General features: G+C 41.1%; 1 protein-coding gene across 9 annotated transcripts in view; it reads left to right on the forward strand.

The window, feature by feature from the left end:
- lcorl (ligand dependent nuclear receptor corepressor-like) overlaps positions 1-19,682 on the forward strand; it is a 132,984-nt gene that overhangs the window by 28,280 nt on the left and 85,022 nt on the right. For all 9 annotated transcript variants that reach the window (XM_072252965.1, XM_072252966.1, XM_072252967.1 and 6 more), the window contains one exon: positions 19,338-19,417. In XM_072252965.1, the coding sequence (XP_072109066.1) occupies positions 19,338-19,417 (80 nt within the window). The remainder of the gene's footprint in view (positions 1-19,337; positions 19,418-19,682) is intronic.

The raw sequence follows: 19,682 nt of genomic DNA on the forward strand, positions 1-19,682 counted from the left end.
GTGGTGGGGAAACTGCTGGAGTCAGTTATCAAGGATGTGATAACAGCACATTTGGAAAGCGGTGAAATGATCGGACAAAGTCAGCATGGATTTGTGAAAGGAAAATCATGTCTGACGAATCTCATAGAATTTTTTGAGGCTGTAACTAGTAGAGTGGATAGGGGAGAACCAGTGGATGTGGTATATTTGGATTTTCAAAAGGCTTTTGACAAGGTCCCACACAGGAGATTAGTGTGCAAACTTAAAGCACACGGTATGGGGGGGTAAGGTATTGGTGTGGGTGGAGAGTTGGTTAGCAGACAGGAAGCAAAGAGTGGGAATAAACGGGACCTTTTCAGAATGGCAGGCGGTGACTAGTGGGGTACCGCAAGGCTCAGTGCTGGGACCCCAGTTGTTTACAATATATATTAATGACTTGGATGAGGGAATTAAATGCAGCATCTCCAAGTTTGCGGATGACACGAAGCTGGGTGGCAGTGTTAGCTGTGAGGAGGATGCAGGGTGACTTGGATAGGTTGGGTGAGTGGGCAAATTCATGGCAGATGCAATTTAATGTGGATAAATGTGCAGTTATCCACTTTGGTGGCAAAAATAGGAAAACAGATTATCTGAGGGTGGCCGATTAGGAAAAGGGGAGGTGCAACGAGACCTGGGTGTCATTATACACCAGTCATTGAAAGTGGGCATGCAGGTACAGCAGGCAGTGAAAAAGGTGAATGGTATGCTGGCATTTATAGCGAGAGGATTTGAGTACAGGAGCAGGGAGGTACTACTGCAGTTGTACAAGGCCTTGGTGAGACCACACCTGGAGTATTGTGTGCAGTTTTGGTCCCCTAATCTGAGGAAAGACATCCTTGCCATAGAGGGAGTACAGAGAAGGTTCACCAGATTGATTCCTGGGATGGCAGGACTTTCATATGAAGAAAGAATGGATGAACTGGGCTTGTACTCGTTGGAATTTAGAAGATTGAGGGGGGATCTGATTGAAACGTATAAGATCCTAAAGGGATTGGACAGGCTAGATGCAGGAAGATTGTTCCTGATGTTGGGGAAGTCCAGAACGAGGGGTCACAGTTTGAGGATAGAGGGGAAGCCTTTTAGGACCGAGATTAGGAAAACCTTCTTCACACAGAGAGTGGTGAATCTGTGGAATTCTCTGCCACAGGAAACAGTTGAGGCCAGTTCATTGGCTATATTTAAGAGGGAGTTAGATATGGCCCTTGTGGCTACGGGGGTCAGGGGATATGGAGGGAAGGCTGGGGCGGTGTTCTGAGTTGGATGATCAGCCATGATCATAATAAATGGCGGTGCAGGCTCAAAGGGCCGAATGGCCTACTCCTGCACCTATTTTCTATGTTTCAGCCCTGACTCAGTGATGCCCATAACATCATACCTGCGAATTTCTAACTTTGCTCCAAGATCATTTACCTTACTCTGTATACTGTGTGCATTCAAATATAATGCAATGAGGCCTCTATTTATTACTGTTTTCAACTCTTCCTCCCCATGTTATACTTCATCTCGTACCACCGATTGAAATGTTGCCCTATCATCTGCCTGTCTTTCCTCAGTCTCACTACACAGTGCATCTACTTGTATGCCAACTGTCCCATCCTCTGTCCTATCACTCCAGTTCCCATCCCCCTGCCAAATTAGTTTAAGCCCTCCCAGACAGCTGTGGCAAACCTGGCCACAAAGATGTTGGTCCCCTCAATTATCAGTGTAACTCGTCCTTTTTGTATAGTGATCCACAAATTTGAAACCTGTTGACATAGAGGAAAAGGTTGTTGTTTTGGCTCCATTGCACTAGGTTCTCTAACTGCATATACTCCATCTCATAGTTGTTTGAGATCTGGCCCATTATGGATGTCACAGCATTGTAGATAGAGTTGGGCAAAATTTTGCCACAGATCTGTGAGCATATACAGTGTAAAGTAAGAGGCTGAGAATGCAGCCTTACAGGGCACCAGAATTGAAGAGAATCATGGTGTTGCTGTCCATCTTTACTGATTGTGACCTGTTTTTCAGGGTGCTGAGTCCTAAGTCTAGGAGTTTGAAGGCAAGCTTGTTTGCAATTTACAGTATTGAAGGTGGATAGGTGACTGTTTAAATTTGCAGTTAAATTTCATCCATTATGGATTGGTATCTGCTTTTCATAGTCTGTATTCCTGAAATTGTCTTTGTGTAGTGAAGTGTCCTGGTTCCCAAGTTTTACCAATAAACTGAGGGTGATAATCGTGTCTAAATTCCAAAGCTCTTGTGTCTATGCGTTTATGTACAGTTGGCCCTCCTTATCTGTGGGTTCTGCAAGCGTGGATTCAACCAACCGTGGATTGGGAAAACACAGAAGTTCTCTCTCTAACACTCGTTTGAGCATTTTTTCTTGTCATTATTCCCTAAACAATACAGTATAACAACTATTTACGTAGTGTTTACATTGTATTAGGTATTATAAGTAATCGAGAGATGATTTAAGGTATACGGGAGGATGTGCACAGGTTACATGCAAATACTATGCCATTTTATGTAATGGGCTTGAACATCTGCGTTTTTTGGTATCGGGGGGGGGGGGGTACCGGAACCAATCCCTCACGGATAAGTAGGACCAACTGTAGAAGTTTCAATTGACACTTTATTTTTTGCTTCCATGATATCCTGAGACCATCATAAAAGTAAACAAAGAAGAATACCTTTAAAGAAAATGTTGCCTCTATGATTAAATTTTGACTGTTCTTTGGTCTTCTATTTCTTTAGAGTTTTGAGGCCAAAGTTGGAGAGCAGTGTTGTTAGAGGGCAGGAGGAACTTTATGAAGGTGAATAGGGGAAGAGGTCCTCATGAACTTAAAGCAGCAAATAGTATTGCAGGATCAGAACCATTATGCAATTGGATCCTCTATTTCCTCGCTTGCAGATCCCAGTCAGTTCGGATTGGCAACAACATCACTTTCACAATCTCAGTCAGCACAGGTGTATTACAAGGCTGTGCACTCTTCTGGCTTTACACTTATGACTGTGTGTCTAAGCACAACTCCAATGCTAAAGTCAATTTTGCTGATGGTACCATTGTCGTAGGCTGTATCAAAGGTGGTAGCTAATCAGCCTAAAGGAGGGGAATTGAAGATCTGGCTGAGTGGTGCCACAACAACTTTTTACTCAAATGTAAAAATCTATAGAAGTCTGTTTTCTTCAACAGTCTATTACTCTTTCCATTAGGTTGATAGATTGATGTTGTTCTGTTGTTTAAGGGTACCAAGGTCAAAGTGAACTTGTTATCAAACTATGTTTATATCACCATGTACTACCCTGCGATTCATTTTCTTGCAAGTATTTGTATGAAAATAAAGAAATACAATTGAGTTGATGAAAAACTGTATGTAAGGACTTAAATGACCAATGCAAAAGAATTATGCAAATAAAAATAGTTAAGTTGCTCACATGAGTTGTAGGGTCCTTGAAAGTAAGTGACTTGAATCAGTTTAAAGTTGAGAGAGAGTAAAGCTGTTCATGCTGGTTTACAAACCTGATGGTTGGAGGTTGAACCTGGTGGTGTGGGACCTAAGGCTATTGTACCTCCTGCCCCAATGGTAGCAGTCGGGAAAGATCATGGCTTGGGTGGTGGGCGGGCGTCCTTGATGAATGCTGCTTTCTTGTGGTAGTGCTCCATATTAATGTGCTGTGTGGTGAGGAGGGCTTTCCCTGTGATGGTCTGGACTGTATCACTCTCTGCAGATCTTCATATTCCTTGGCATTTGTGTTTCCATACCAGGCTGTGATGCCACCAGTCAGGATGCTCTCCATTGTGCATCTATAGAAGTTTGTCAAAGTTTTAGATTAATCTACACAAACTTCTTTGAAAGTAGAGACAATGTTGTACTGCCTTTGTGATGGTGCTTGCATGCTGGTCCCAGGAGAAATCCTCTGACAGGATCATGCCCAGGAATTTAAAGTTACTAACCCTCTCCACCTCTGATTTTTCTCTCTCCGCCCTCTATCCCCAATGAGACTGGCTCATTGATCTCTGGCTGCTTCTTCCTCCTGTGGTCAATAATCTGCTCTTTAATCTTGCTGATGTTGAGTGAGAGAAGGTTGTTGTTGCACCCTTCAGCCAGCTTTTCAATAACAAATGTGCCAATTCTTCACCATTTTATTCAGCCAGCAACAGTAGTGTTGTCAGCAAATAAGACTTTTAAGCTGTACTTAGCCATCCAATCATAGGTATAAAGTAAGCAGAGCAGGGGGCTAGGCATACAGCCTTATGGTGTACCTCAGATGATGGTGATTGTGGAGATGTTGCTAATCTGTACTCACTGGAGTCTGCAAGTGAGGAAATCGAGGCTACATAAGACCATGAGAAATAGGAGCAGAATTGGGCTATTTGGCCTAATGAGTCTGCTCCGCCATTCAATCATGGCTGATACTTATTTCCCCTCCTCAACCCCACTTCCCAGTCTTCTCCCCATAGCCTTTGATGTAGTACCCAATCAAGCTCTGCCTTAAATTCACCTGACAATCTGGCTTCCACAGCTGTCTGTGGACTTTATCAAATAAATAAATAAATTCCACATTCACCACCCCCACATGGTCTCCCCTCTATTGAGGCTGTGCCCTCTTGTCCTAGACTCCTCCACCATGGGAAACATCCTTACCGCATCTACTCTGTCTAGGCCTTTCAACATTCAAAAGGTTTCAATGAGATCCCCTCCCCCCCAAGCCCGTCCTACTAAATTCTGGTAAGTACAGTCCCAACGTTCCTGGTATGATAACCCTTCCATTCCTGGAATCATCCTTGTGAACCTCTGCTGAACCCTCTCCAATGCCAACACATCTTTTCTTCGATGGGGAGCCCAGAACTGTTCACAATTCTCGGTGAGGCCTCACCAGTGCTTTAAAGCCTCAGCATCTCATCCCTGATCTTGTATTCTAGACCTCTTTGAAATGAATCCTAACATTGCATTTGCCTCCCAACTCCCTTTGCATCTGGGACTTTGGATTTTCTCCCCATTTAGAAGATGGTCTGTACATTTATTTCTTTAACCAAAGTGCATGACTATGCAGTTCCCAACATTGTATTTCATTTACCACTCTTGCCCATTCTCCTAATCTAAATCCTCCTGCAGCCTACCTCTTTCTTCAACAATTCTTGCCCCTCCACCAATCTTAGTGTCATCTGCAAACTTGACAACAAAGCCATCTATTGCATCTAAGTCACTGATATACAACATAAAAAGAAGTGGTCCCAACACCGACCTCTGCAGAACACCAGTAGTCACTAGCAGCCAACCAGAAAAGGATCTTTTTATTCCCACTTACTACCTCCTACCAATCAGCCAATGCTCTAACCATGCCAGTAACTTTCCTATAATGCCATGGGCTCTTAACTTGGTAAGCAGCCTAGTGTGGCACCTGGTCAACAGCCTTCTGAAAGTCCACTGCATTACCTTTACCTATCCTTCCTGTAAACTCCTCAAAAAATTCTAATGTTTGTCAGGCCAGATTTTCCCTTAGTCAACATAGTTTCTTTTTGTCCTATCTTGTCCTGTGTCACTAAGTATTCCTTAACTTCATCCTTAACAATGGACTCCCAACATCTTCTCAACCACTGAGATCAGGCTAAATAGTCTGTAATTTCCTTTCTGCTCTCTTCCTCCTTTCTTAGAGTGGAGTGACATTTGCAATTATCCAGTCCTCTAGCACTATGCCAGAGTCCAGTGATTTTTGAAAGATCGTTACTAATGCCTCCACAATCTCTACCACTACCTCTTTCATAACCCTTGAGTGCATTTCATTTGGTCTGGGTGACTTGTGTACCCTTGGGTCTTTCAGTTTTTGAGCCCCTTCTCCCTTGTGGTAGTAACTGCACTCACTTCTCTTCCCTCACACCCTTCAAATCTGGCACACTGCTAGTGTCTTCCACAGTGAAGACTGGTGCAAAATACTCATTCATTTCATCTGCCATCTCCTTGGCCCCTGTTATTATTTTTCCAGCCTCATTTTCTAGTGGTCTTTTATCCACTCTTGTCTCACCGTCTCATAGGCATTCAACAAACTCCATTTCCAACTGATTTTTTCCCCATTGATCTGCATGTTGGAATCTCCCATGGCTATCATAATATTGCCCTTTTACATGCCTTTTCTATTTCCTCAGTGAATGGAGTCAAAAGCTTTGGGAAAATCGATGTAAATAAGCACGGCTGGTAGGTGGTTCTTCTTGACTTCCTCGATGATTCTACAGAGAGCATGTATTTGCACTACTGTTGTGCACTTCTGCCGAAAACTATTCTGATTGATAGGGTTAATGGTGGTGCCAATCCTGTTCAAGATCATCCAATTCACTGAGGTAAAGTGCTGAAGATCCTGAAAGCTTCTGGAGTGCCAGTCCATCTACTGAGAGCAATAGAGTCCAGCTATACCAAAACCATGGCGAAAGTTGTATTACCAGACAGAGAAACAGCAGTGTTCGAGCTCCTAGCTGATGTGCTACAAGGAGACACTCTGGCACCCTGCATCTTTATAATCATCCTTGATTACGCTCTGCGTCAAGCTACCAAAGATCATGACAAGCTTGGTTTTACCATAAAACCAGGACGAACCAAAAGGGTCAGACCAGTTACGCTCACAGATCTCGATTTCACAGATGACATAGTCCTGCTGTCTGACCAGATGGAGGAAGCACAGCAGCTACTGACAAAAGTGGAAATAGAGTGCAATAAAGTTGGACTTCACCTAAATGCTAAAAAGACAGAGTACATGGCGTTTAACTGCGATGAAGGTACACTCAAAACCATAAAGAATGATACCATTAAGAAAGTCTTTGACTTACAAGTACCTCAGGTCAAGAATGATGAGTTCAGAGAAGGGCATAAAGATATGGAAGGTGCTGGCGTGGAGGGCTATGAATGACATGAAGGAAATCTGGAAGTCGAACCTGACCAGAGGGCTTAAAAAGAGGATTTTCATAGCAGTCATAGAGTCCTTCTCAAGTATGGATGCGAGATGTGGACACTCACCAAGACTATGCGAAAGTCTCTAGATGGTTGCTATACACGAATGCTCTGGATGGCTCTTGATGTGAGTTGGCAACAGCACATGATGAACATCGAGCTCTATAACGACCTACTAAAATCGAGGCGAGAAGACTACAACTAGCGGGCACTGTCTACGCCACCTTGAGCTACCTGCCAGGCTAGTTATAATATGGGAGCCTAAGTATGGGAGGATGAACACTGGGTGCCCTCCCAAAACTATGGTCAACAGGCTCCTAGAAGACAGCAGCGCAGCTAATGTAGATGAACTGAACACACTGAGGGAGAGAGAGAGAGAGAAGTGGAAAGTCCGTCATTGTGCCCGACGCCGGCCCCCTAGGCCTGAGTCGACATAGTAGTTCTACTTCCTCACTACGGTTTGCACCCCACTGCCAAATTAATGTAACCCCTTCGCAACAGCTCTAACTAACCTGCCCACGAGAATATTGGTTCCCCTTGGGTTCAGGTGCAACCCATCACTTTTGATAAGGTCATACCTCCCCTGGAAGAGATCCCAATGATCCAAGAACCTGAAGCCCTGCAACAGCTTCTCAGCCATGCATTAATTTGCCAAATCATCCTGTTTCCGCCCTCACTGGCGCATGGCACAGGCAGCAATACAGAAGTTACTACCCAGGATGTTCTGCTTCTCAGCTTTGCCTATGTCATTGGTACCAGTAGGTACCAAGACATCTGGCTGCTCTAGTTCCCTCTTAAAATGTTGTGGAAGTGATCTGAGACATCCCTGGCACCTGGAAGGCAACATGCCATTTGGTGTCCAGTTCACGTCTACAGAATCTCCTGCCTGTTCTTCTGACTATTGAGTCCCCTATCACTACTGCTCCCCTCTTCTCCCTCTTTCCCTTCTGCACCACGGACCTATGCTCAGTGCCAGTAACCCAGTCTCTGTGGCATTGCCTGGGAGGTCATCCCCCACAACAGTATCAAAAGTGATATACATGATATTTGGAGGAATGGCCACTGGGTTCCTCTGTGCTCACTGTCTGTTTGCATTTCCATTTCTCCTGACAGTCACCCAGCTATTTGCCTCCTGCAACTTCAGGGTGACTACTTCCCTGCAACTCTGATCAATATTTCCTCACTCTCCTGTACAAGCCGAAGGTCATCCAGTTGCTGCTCCAGATCCCTAACATGGTCTTCAAGGAGCTGCAGCTGCTTGCACTTCACACAGATGTAGTTCCCTGGGAGTCTCTAGGTCTCCAAGGATGCCAGCATTAAGAACACACAACAGCCATTTACTACACTAGCTGTAGTAAGAGTGGGGATAAAAAGGAAACCTTAACAGAAGCTTACCCAGAGCTAATGCCTCTTTTGAGTTGAGACCTCGTTTGAGCCAAAACCTGACATTCCTACTCGCCATTGGCCTACTCTTTGTCCCTTCTGTACTTTTAAATAAGCATTGCCGACCTGCGAGAAACCTTGTCGCTATGGTTTGCTCCTGCTGCTGATTGGGCTGTCCAGTAGAGATGTCGAGGCTTTTGTCTTGGAGCTTAGTGATTAGTTTTGATGCAAGTGGTAGTGTTGAATGCTGAGCAGTAGTCAGTGAAGAGCATCCTGATGTTTGCATCTTTATTGTCCAGATGATCCAGAACTGAGTGAATGGCCTCTGATTTTGATCTGTTGCGCCGGTAGGCAAACTGGAGCAGATCCAAATCACTTTTCTCGGGCAAGAACTGATGTGCTTCATGATCAACCTCTCAAAGCACTACATCACAGTGGATGTACAATTGCAAGAAGTTGTTTGTGAACCCTTTGCAATTACCTGATCTTCTGCATTAATTACTCAAAATGTGGTCTGATCTTTGTCTAAGTCACAATAATAGACAAACACAATCTGCCTAAACTAATAACCTGCCGTAGGGTTTCAACCCAAAACATCAACTGTATGCTTTTCCTAGATGTTACACTCAAGGGTAACAGCAAAAGACCTGCAGAAATCTGTAGAACTTTCTAAATTCTCTGTTCACACAGGAGGAGAAGATGGCGGAGTGCCTGTGTGTGTGCAGCCCTCCGGTGAAAGATGATATGGTATCTGTTAAATAGGGTCCGTGGACAATTCTGATTTGATGGAGAATGGACGTGAAAGCACAGAGGAACATCTGGAGAAATTTCTGAAACGCCCATTCGCTGTTGTCGTTACTGTGTGGTCGGGAATCTTCGAAGGGTAGGCCTCAAAATCCCCGGCCTTGCCTGCTTTTGGCGACTGAGAAGGAGGTCTTATCGTTCGGACAGAGATGGTGCTCAGTAGTTGGTGTCGGAGAACTGATCAGAGCTCAAAGTTTTCAGATGACTCAGAGTCAGATTGTGGATGGCATGGCAGGGAGAGTTTTTCTTCCTTCTCCCGTCTGCGTAAGATGTGGGACATTTGAGAGACTTTGAACTTTAATGTGCTCATGGACTTTCTTCATCAAGTTATGGCATTGTTCACTGTTGTAACTATATGTTATAATTATGTGGTTTTGTCAGTTTTTTCAGTCTTGGTCTGTCCTGTGTTTTGTGATATCACACTGGAGGAAATAATGTATCATTTCTTAATGCATGCATTACTAAATGACAATAAAAGAGGACTATGTGTCTTCATTATAATGCGTCCATTATAAGAAAAAAATACTGAACAAGAATAGTATTCATGGAAGGAAGACACTGCTCTCCAGACCACCTAGATTTTCCACTATGCTTCTGGGGACAGATGAGACAGCAATTGAACTTTTAGGCAGAAATGCACACGGCTATGTTTGGAGGAAAATGGGCACTGCGCACCAACACCCAAAATCACATCCCAACTGAAGCATGGGGGGGAAGGAGCATCACAGTTTGGGGCTGTTTTGCCACCTCGGGGCCTGAACAGCTTGCAATTGTTGAGGGGGGGAAAATGAATTCAAAATTGTATTAAGACATTTTACAGGAGAATGTCCATCACCTAAAGCTTAATAGTTGGATGATGCAACAAGAGAATGATCGGAAACACCAGAGTAAATCAACAATAGTTTAAAAAGAAGAGAATTTGTGTTTTGGAATAGTCAAGTGAGAGTTCGGACCTTAACCCAATTGAGATGCTGTGGCATGATCATGCAAGTTATCCCAGAAATATTAATGAACTGAAGCAGTTTTGTGTGGAGGAATGGTCTAAAATTCCTCCTCGCCATTGTGTAAGTCTGATTAGCAGCTACAGGAGATGTTTGGTGGAGGTTACTGCTGCTAAAGGAGGTTCTACCAGTTATTAAATATAAAGTTTCATACTTTTCCAGTTTGAACTGTGAATCATTGAACAATGTTTTTAATAAAGACATGAAAACTACAAATGTTTGTGTTATTAGTTTAAGGTGATTGTGAGGTAGATTAAGATCAGGCCACGTTTTATGAGTAATTATTTGAGAAAATCAGGTAATTGGAAAGGGTTTACAATCTTTTTCTTGCAACTGTAAGTGCTACTGAATGATTGTCATTGAGGCAGGTTATCAGGTTCTCCCTGAAAACGGTATGAGTTTTCAAACTGCTTGAAGCATGTGGGTATCTCAAACTACTGAAGCAAGAGGTTGAAGATGTCCATAAACACTACAGCCAGATTGATGTCTTCAGTACTTGGCCAGGTACACCATCTCAGCCAGATGCTTTTGTTGCCATCCAGTCTTCAGATCTTCACCAGTGGCTAGCAATAAAGCAAATATCTCTGCAAGAGACTCCACAGTTTCTTCTCAAGTTTCCCATTAAGTCCAATGGTTCACTTGATCACATCCAAGGGATTTATTGGCCTTAATGTGCTTAGGCTGCAAATACAAGAATTTCTCAGTATAAACACCAAAGAGGTATATTTTTTTATAATCCCACCCCTCTTCTGTGTTTTGAGACATGAGTAGCCTTGCTGATCTGTAAGGGACAAACTCTCTTCCTAGCCTCTCTGTTTGATATATCTCTAGAACTCCTTAGGATTATCCTTAACCTTGCCTTACCTGCCTGATCTATTTCATATCCTTTTTCCCTCCTTAGTTCCCTCAAGAGTTTTCGTAATCTCTATTCATCAAGGGATTTACTTGCTCCTGACCACCTACATCTAATGTTTGCTTCCTTTTTCTTAACTAGATACAGAATCAACATAAATATCTCTAGTCAGCCATGATTCCCTAAGCTTGTCAAGTTTAACCTTCATAACAGGAACATGCTGCTCCTGGATACTTTATCTTAGAAGGTCCCACTTCTTCATTCATTTTCCTTCAAACAGACTCACCCAACAGTATATTCCATCGTGCCACTTCTTTGCCTATTCTGCTAATCTGTCTAAATCCTTCTATAGACTCCTAGCTTCCTTAACACTACCCGCCCTCCACCTACCTTCGTATTGTCTGTAAACTTGGCCACTGAATGCAAATCATGAAATTGAATCTCTACTCCAAGCTATTAGAAATGTAAAAGTTCTTCCCTACAATATTATCTGAAAAAGAACTAAAGGAAGGATTTTTCCCCTGAGGTTGGTTGAGATGAGAGCTAGAGGTCATTGGTTTAACATGAAAGGTGAAATATTTAAGGGGAATCTGAGGGGAAACTACTTTCACCAGAGGTTAGTGCGAGTATCAGATGAGCTGCCAACAGAATTGGTAAATGCGAGTTCATTCTAACATTCCAGATGAATTTTGATAGGGAATTGGATGAGAGAGAGATGAGGAGGATCATGGTTTGAGTGCAGATAGATGGGGCAAAGCAGAAAACTAGGCCAGTATGGTCTAGATGGGCCAAAGGCCTGTTTCTGTGTTGTAGTCCTGAGTCTAGCAGATTGATAGTACTCTATTTTTGTCAGTGCTACATTTTCAGGAGTCGTTTTATAGAAGACAACTACCAGTCTTTCTGTTGAAACTAGGAATTAGTAGTGCAATATATTCAGATTTTCACTGAACAATTTGTTGAATAATTCTTAATAACAAAATAATAATCTTACTGTAATGATAGTGGCTTTGCTTTTGCCCAGAAGGGTTTATAAGGGATTTCATTACTTCAAGTTATGTTGCACATTGTTTTATGAAGGTTGGAAAAGGATTATGCTAAGTCAAATTGCGAGCTTCTGATGTAAACCAAATATTGTATCCTGCTCAAGTGATTTGTCTTGCCCTTTGTATCATTAATTATAAAATCAAGTGTTTGGATTTAGGAGTTTTATAAGTGTGCAAGAAATTAAAATGCATATAAAACATGTGAAGTTTTTGCTTTTATATTTGAATAGCTGCTAAATATGGTTAATGTAAATCATTGGAAATCCTGAACTGACATTTAATAGGATCCTTCTTAATGTGCAAAGGGGTCTCCGATTGTTAAGTTACTCAAGATTTCTGGTATTAATGCCTTAATCTCCTTATTACCAAATGTGGATGATTTGCAGATTGTTATGATTTTGAAAATATTTTTCGTAAGCTGTCGTGGTTACTGAATAGTTTATTCCTATGGTATAATGTAATTTAAAAAGTTGAGAAATTCAGACAATTTATCTCAAGCATTTCTTAGTCATGGAAGTTTTATTTGTGCATATTGGCTTTCAAAAAGTAGTGTACAAAAGTTTTCTGGAAATCCTTGCATAATTCTGTCTATTTCTTGGTAGCCTTAACTTTGAGTTTAATGCTGTCTAGTTACCACAAGCTTAGAGTTTATAAATAAGTGTACTAGTCACTTCATGTGCCAACAGTCCTATATTGTATGGGACTCCTGTTTCAGGGAGGCAAGTTTTCTAGCCCACAATACATTAATACAGAATGTAGTTTTCCTGTAAAAATCTGCAGAAGTTGTAGGAAGAATCCAAGAAGCCTCACTACTGTTACAACTCCTTAAAATGATCTACTTTTGTCACCGTCCAGTTAACTCTTATGATTTGGAGGATAGCTGTGGATTTTACTGTTGATGGTTTCTTCACTGGAAGCCTGTATTTGTGGGACTGTAACTGGTAGGCAAGATGGGTTGTAGGAGGTGGGAAAATGGTAGCTTTCATTTTCAGTGTAGACCCTATTTGCTGACAGTCTTGCACAGGCTTCTCCAGTATCAACTGCAAAATTTAGTTTTTTTTTAATGTGTTGGTATGGGCACAATGGGTTGTAAGATTCTTATAGCCGCTATCTTTGTGCTGCCCTCACACACAATTTTAACAACTATTTGAGATGGGAATATGTGAATAATCTAGATAAAACTGAAGCACTGTTTTATGGGTGAGTGAGCAAGAATGTGTTCAGCTTGCTGACATGAAAGTGTTGTCCTCTAACATGAACAATTTGCTGTTTCGGAGAGGGGATAAAGTTTATTTTTCTGTATCTGATATGACTAATGGTCAAATCTCTCAATATAATTGGTTGATCCTTTATGATATTTTTGTACTTTTGACATGCTGTGTTATACAATTATATTTGTGACTTTGCCCACAATTTGTAGTTGGAAACAATATTGGTAACCTTTAACCCTTCTCAAAATCATTGCTTTATGATTACTTTAGACAAAGGTAGGATTTTTTTTCTTGGCACCTCAATTCTTGAACTATCTGATTCTGCTTTGTATGTTCCAATGCACCACCAAAACTTTCACTTTCTTCAAGGTGATCACATCTCATTAAATGTGTCTGCCAAATGTTGTGCAGGTATCCAATGAATCCTATGCAGTTTTTTTTTCTTATACAATGCTATATATTGTAAAAGAAAAAGTTTTGTTTGGGAGATGTAGTAGTTAAATCTGTTGCAGTGAACTATATTTCACTTCAGAGTAATGTGCAAGCTACAACCTTGTACATGCCCAATGATCTGATAGGGGAGCACCATGGAGGTGGAATGGTAGTGCCAAAGATTATGGTGGTGTGCTGCACAGTGTATTTCTTCATCCAGTGAAAAAGGCTCAGCTTCTCAGAAGAGCCGTTGAAACTGTAGCATACGGGTTCCAAGGTAGGAAGTACAATGTCAGACTAATCAGTAAACAGTTATTGCTATTGTCAACCAGTCAAGTGAAAATTTATTATCGAAGTACATACAGTTGCAAGAAAAAGTTTGTGAACCCTTTGAAATTACATGGTTTTCTACATTAGTTACTCATAAGATGTGGTTTGATCTTCATCCAGGTCACAATAATAGGCAAACACAATCTGCCTTAACTAATAACACTCAATTGTAGTGTTCATGTCTTTATTGGACACATTGTTTAATTATTCACAGTCCAGACTGCAGGAAAAAAAATGTGAACCCGTGTATTTAATAACTGATAGAACCTCCTTTAGCAGCAATAACCTCCACCAAACATTTCCTGTAACTGCTGATCAGACTTGCACAGTGGCAAGGAGGAATTTTAGACCATTTCTCCATACAAAACTGTTACAGTTCATCAATATTTCTGGGATACACCATCTCAATTGGGTTAAGGTCTGGACTCTGACTTGGCCATTTCAAAACATTTTTTTTGTTCTTTTTAAATCATTCTGTTGATTTACTCTTGTGTTTCAGATCATTCTCTTGTTGCACCATCCAACTTCTATTAAGCTTCAGGTGTCGGACTGCTACCCTGACATTCTCTTGTAAAATGTTTTAATACAACTTAGAATTCATTGTTCCCTCAATGACTGCAAGCTGTCCAGGCCCTGACGCAGCAGAGCAGCCCCAAACCATGATGCAACTTCCACCATGCTTCACAGTTGGGATGAGGTTTTGGTGTTGGTGTGCAGTGCCCTTTTTCCGCCAAACATAGTGGTGTGCATTTTTGCCAAAAAGTTCAACTTTTGTCTAGTCTCTCTACAGAACATTGTCCCAGAAGCGTTGTACAACATCTTTTGCAAACTTGAGACATACAGCAATGTTTGTTTAGTTTTTTTGGAGAGCTGTAGTTTCCTCCTCTAGTGATTATCTGCAGGTCTTCTGCTGTATCCTTGGGTTCTTATTCCCCTCCTTCAGCACTTTGTGCTCTTGGTGTGATCTTTGCAGTATGCTCATTCCTAGGGAGAGTAGCAACAGTACTGAATTTCCTCCATTTGTAGATAATTTTTCTTCTGTGGACTGATGAACACTCTGGTCTTTTCCCACTTCGTGCAATTCTTCTAAGGTCCCCTGAAAGTTTTTTTTGATGGAGGCATGGTACACATAAACAGATCTTTTTTGAGAAGAACAGGCTCTGACAGTAAGCCGACATTGTCCTTTTTTTATAGGGCAGGGCACCTCTACCACCCACACTCCAATCTCATTGATTGGAACACCTGACTCCAATTAACTTTTGTAGAAGGCATTACCCCAAAGGTTCACATTTTTTTGAACCTAGACTGTGTTTAAATAGTGTACTCTATTGATGAAGTACAATGTTTGTGTGCTTAGTTTAGGCAGATTGTGTCTATTATTGTGACTTAGACAAGGGCAGACCACGTTTTGAGTAATGAAGAAAACCAGGTAATTGCAAAAGGTTCACAAACTTTTTCTTGCAACTGTATGTTACCATATGCTACCTTGATTCATTTTCTTGTAGGCATTTGCAGGAAAATAAACAATGGTATTTATGAAAACAACTATACATAAAGACTGAGAAAATAAAGTGCAGAAGACATTATACAAAAAAAGTACTGAAAACATGGTATGTAGAGTCCTTGAAAGTGAGTCTGTAGTTTGTAGACTCAGTTCAGTGTTGTGGTGAATGAAGTTATCTGCTTTGGTTTAGGAGCTTGATAGTTGTCAGGTAATAACTGTTGCCCTCCTGTCAGCTTGAACCAGTCTGACCATTCTTTTCTGACCTCATTAACAAGGCATTTTCACCCAGAGAACTACCACTCCATGGATATATTTTTGTTTATCGCACCATTCTCTAAACTCAAGAGATTTCATGAAAATCCCACATGATCAACAGTTTTTTGAGAAACTCAAGCCACCCTGTCAGGGCCCCAACAATCATTCCGCCATCAGTATCTTGGAACACATTTCTTTCCCATTCTGATGTTTGGTCTGAACAATAATGGAACTTCTTGACCACGCTTGCATGCTTTTATGCATTGAGTTGCTGCCATAAGATTGGCTGATTAGTTTTGAATTAATGAGCAGGTGTACCAAATAGTGGCCATTGGGGGGGGTACCTATACTGGGAAGTTGGGTTAACTAGAGGGTAGTCAGCACAGCACTTTGAGTTTTTTTTTGGTGACCAAGAACGTCGATGATGGCAGGACAGTAGATGTAGTCTAGGTGAACTTCAGTAAGGCCTTCATTTTTCTATGTGGTAGGCTGTTCTGGAAGGGTAGATTGCATTGGCTGGATTGTAGGAAGTGAAGGGTGATGGTGGAAGATTGTTGTTCTGACTAAAGGTCCTTGACAAATGTGCATTGGCCCTTTGTTGGTTGTCGTCTATATCAACGATTTAGATAAGAATATACAGGGCATAGTTATATTTTTCAGATTACACTTAATAGGTGGGATAGAGGACAGAGAAGAAAGCTGACTAAAATTACTGGAGGATCTTGATCAGCTTAGTAAATGTGGCAAAAAATGGCAAGGTAATTTAATTTAGATAAGTACAAGGTGTTGCATTTTGGAAAGATAAATCATGGTAGGACTTTGACAGTGAACAGCATGGCCCTGAGTTTGTTACAGAATAAAGGGTTTTGGAATTCAGGTACATGGGTTCTTAGAAGTGGAGCTGTCGGTAGACAGGATGGTGAAGGCTTTTGACATGTTGGCAAAAATGAATAAATTGAATATAAACTTTGGAAGGTCAAGGTGCAGTTATACAAGCTGGTGGTGAGGCTGTACTTGGAGTATTGTATTCGGTTTTTGCAACCTTGCTGTAGGAAGCATGTTATTAAACTAGAAAGGGTGTAATTAGTTTCGCATGCGATGGGAACCAGAGTGATTGATCAGAGAAGTTGGTGTACAGGTAGTTGCAGCATATAGAGGGACTGTAAGGCAGGATAGGCAAAGTTGCAGTCAGTGGATGGGTTGAAGTGTGTATTTTAATGCAAGAAGTATCCGTAACAAGGGTGATGAACTTGGAGCATAGATCAGTACATGGAACTATGAAGTTGTGGCCTTGTGGAGATGTAGCTGTCTCAGGCACAGGAATTGCTACTGGATCTTCTGGGGTTGCAGATTTTCAAAAAGGGCAGGGAGGGAGTAAGAGGTGGGGGAGTGACATTGTTAATCAGGGATAGTATCACTGCTGCAGAAAAAGAGGCTATTGTGGAGGGATTGTCTGCTAAGTCGGTGTGGGTGAAGTCAAACAAAAATGGAGCAATCATTAATGGGAGTATTCTACAGATCACCAATAGCAACAGACATTCAGAAACAGATCGAGAGACAGATTTTGAAAAGGTGCAAAATCAACAGGGTTTTTGTCATGGGTGACTTCAATTTCCCTAAAATTGATTGGCACCTCATGAGTGCAAAAGGTTTAAAGGGGCAGAATTTAAGTCTATCCAGGAAGGATTCACGACACAATATGCAGACAGGCGGACTAGAGGAGAGGCCATAGTGAATCTGATACTAGGGAATGAATCTTTCAGTAAAATTGGAGATAGTGACCTCAACTCCCTGACAATTATCATGGTCTTGGAGAGGGATAGGAGCAGAAGGTATGAGAAAGTATTTAATTGGAGGAGGAGAAATTATGGTACAATTAAGCAGGAACTTGGAACATAGGTTGGAACAGATGTACTCAAGGAAATGCAGAACTGAAATGTGAAGATGTTTTAGGGAGTACTTGCATGGGGTTTGGGATAGGTTGTCTTGCAAAATAGAGATGTTTGGTAACTGGGAGATCTTCAGAAGTAAAATATTGTGAGCACAGAATATATACAGTAGGTTCCTAGTAGAATAAAACATAAGGCTAACTGGTTTAGAAAACTTTGGTGATTAAGGAATATAGAGGTCTGGTAACAAAAAAGATAGGAAGTTCATATAAGGAGTTGGCTGTCAGGATGAAATGAGGTACTTAAGTACAAGAAATGCAAGAATACTTGAGAAATCAGGAGTGCTAAAAAAGAATGAGGTTACTATGGCAGACAGGGTGAATGAAAATCCCAAGGACTTCTCTAGGTATGAGTGGTGAGGTCATGGATTATAGAAGAAGAGGTACTTGCTGCCTTGATGAGTTAGTGGATAAATCTCCAATGTGTCCCCTCAGATGCTGTGACAGCTTAGTGCAGGGCCCTAGCAGAGATATTTAAGATGTCCTTGGCCATGGGTGAGATGCCAAAGGTCTGAAGGATAGTTAATGTTCTGTTTTAAGAAAGGCTATAAGAACAAGACAAGAAATTGTAGGATGGTAAATCTGACGTCAGTCATTGGAAAATTATTTGAAGTTATCATAAGAGACCTGTATAAGTATTTGAATAGACATGGCCTGATTAGGAATAGTCAACACGACTCCATGAGAAGTGGTTGATGTGCAGTAAGAAGTGGTACAAGCACGTGTATAGGAAAGGTGGACCAAACACTGGGAAATAAGATTAGTTTGGATGAGCAGCTTGGTTCGAATGGACTAGCTGGGCCCATAGACCTGTTTCTGTGCTTTGTGACTATGACACTTGTCTTTGTGTTACCAGTTTGAGTGCAATTCATTCACTGGTTCCTGAAGAAATGATGATGAATCCTGGAAGCCTCTTTGACTCACTGTCAGTGACTGTAGTGATGAAGCATGAACCTATTTTTGTCACTGAAACAGTCTGGGGGGGGGGGGGTGGGAATGGAGCATCAGACATGTATATCCTTTGACTCTGTTCTCATTGCAAGCAACACAGCTGGACAACATTAAGCTACAGTTCTTGATTTCTGCTAATTCTGTGATGTGCATATAGAGAAAAGAATTTCCAGGTACTGAAAAATAACTTCTAATTCCTATTAGTTAACTATCTTGAAACAGTATAATCATTTTTGTGATGTGGCCATGTTCAGAATTGTGTGATTAACAAAGGAAGCTATTGGCACATGAGTTTGCTGTTGTGACAAAAACTAATTATAATAGAAATAAGATTTTGATGGGCTCAATTGTCAACCTAGTGCAACATCTAATTTCTACAGTTCCTGTAAAATTCTAGATCAGAAGTTTTTTAAATTTAGTATTACTTTGATTCTTGCCCCTAGGGCATTGCACAGTCATCAAGTTTCCAGTGACATCTCGGAAAAAAAGAAGTTGGTACTCTGTACATTTGTTCATGGAAGATTAGTGTGATTTTAAATTAACATCCCCATAATTGCGGACTTAATTCTTTGCTGAAAGGCTGTCACCTGCATAATTGTTGATTGTCTTTTAGTAGTTACAGAAAATGCATTTGATTTGTACTGAATAATAGATTAAAATATTCTTTTATTTTAATTGAAGACTGTGAACCCGAAGAAGTGACTGACTGGTCTATGAATGAAAACTGTTCATTTTGTTGCATAAGGAGAGAGAAAGTCAAGGTAAGTCAAAAGCTGTATGATTCCAAAGAAAAATTTAAGTTTGCCTTGATGACCTGTATAACATGTGACTTCTGCATTTACTTGCTATGTATCCATATTTTTGTATTCATTTTATTTTTGAACTAGGATTTTTGCAAAGAGCATGATCACAATCAACATTCAGTGATGGTTGTAGGAGGAAAAGTTGATCAGGTGAACAGCTTGCTTCTTATAGTGTATGTTAAATAAGTATTTCAAACAAGAACCAAAATGAGAAGCAAGGTAA

The sequence above is a fragment of the Mobula birostris genome, chromosome 3 (assembly GCF_030028105.1).
Source record: "Mobula birostris isolate sMobBir1 chromosome 3, sMobBir1.hap1, whole genome shotgun sequence".
NCBI classification, from domain to species: domain Eukaryota; kingdom Metazoa; phylum Chordata; class Chondrichthyes; order Myliobatiformes; family Myliobatidae; genus Mobula; species Mobula birostris.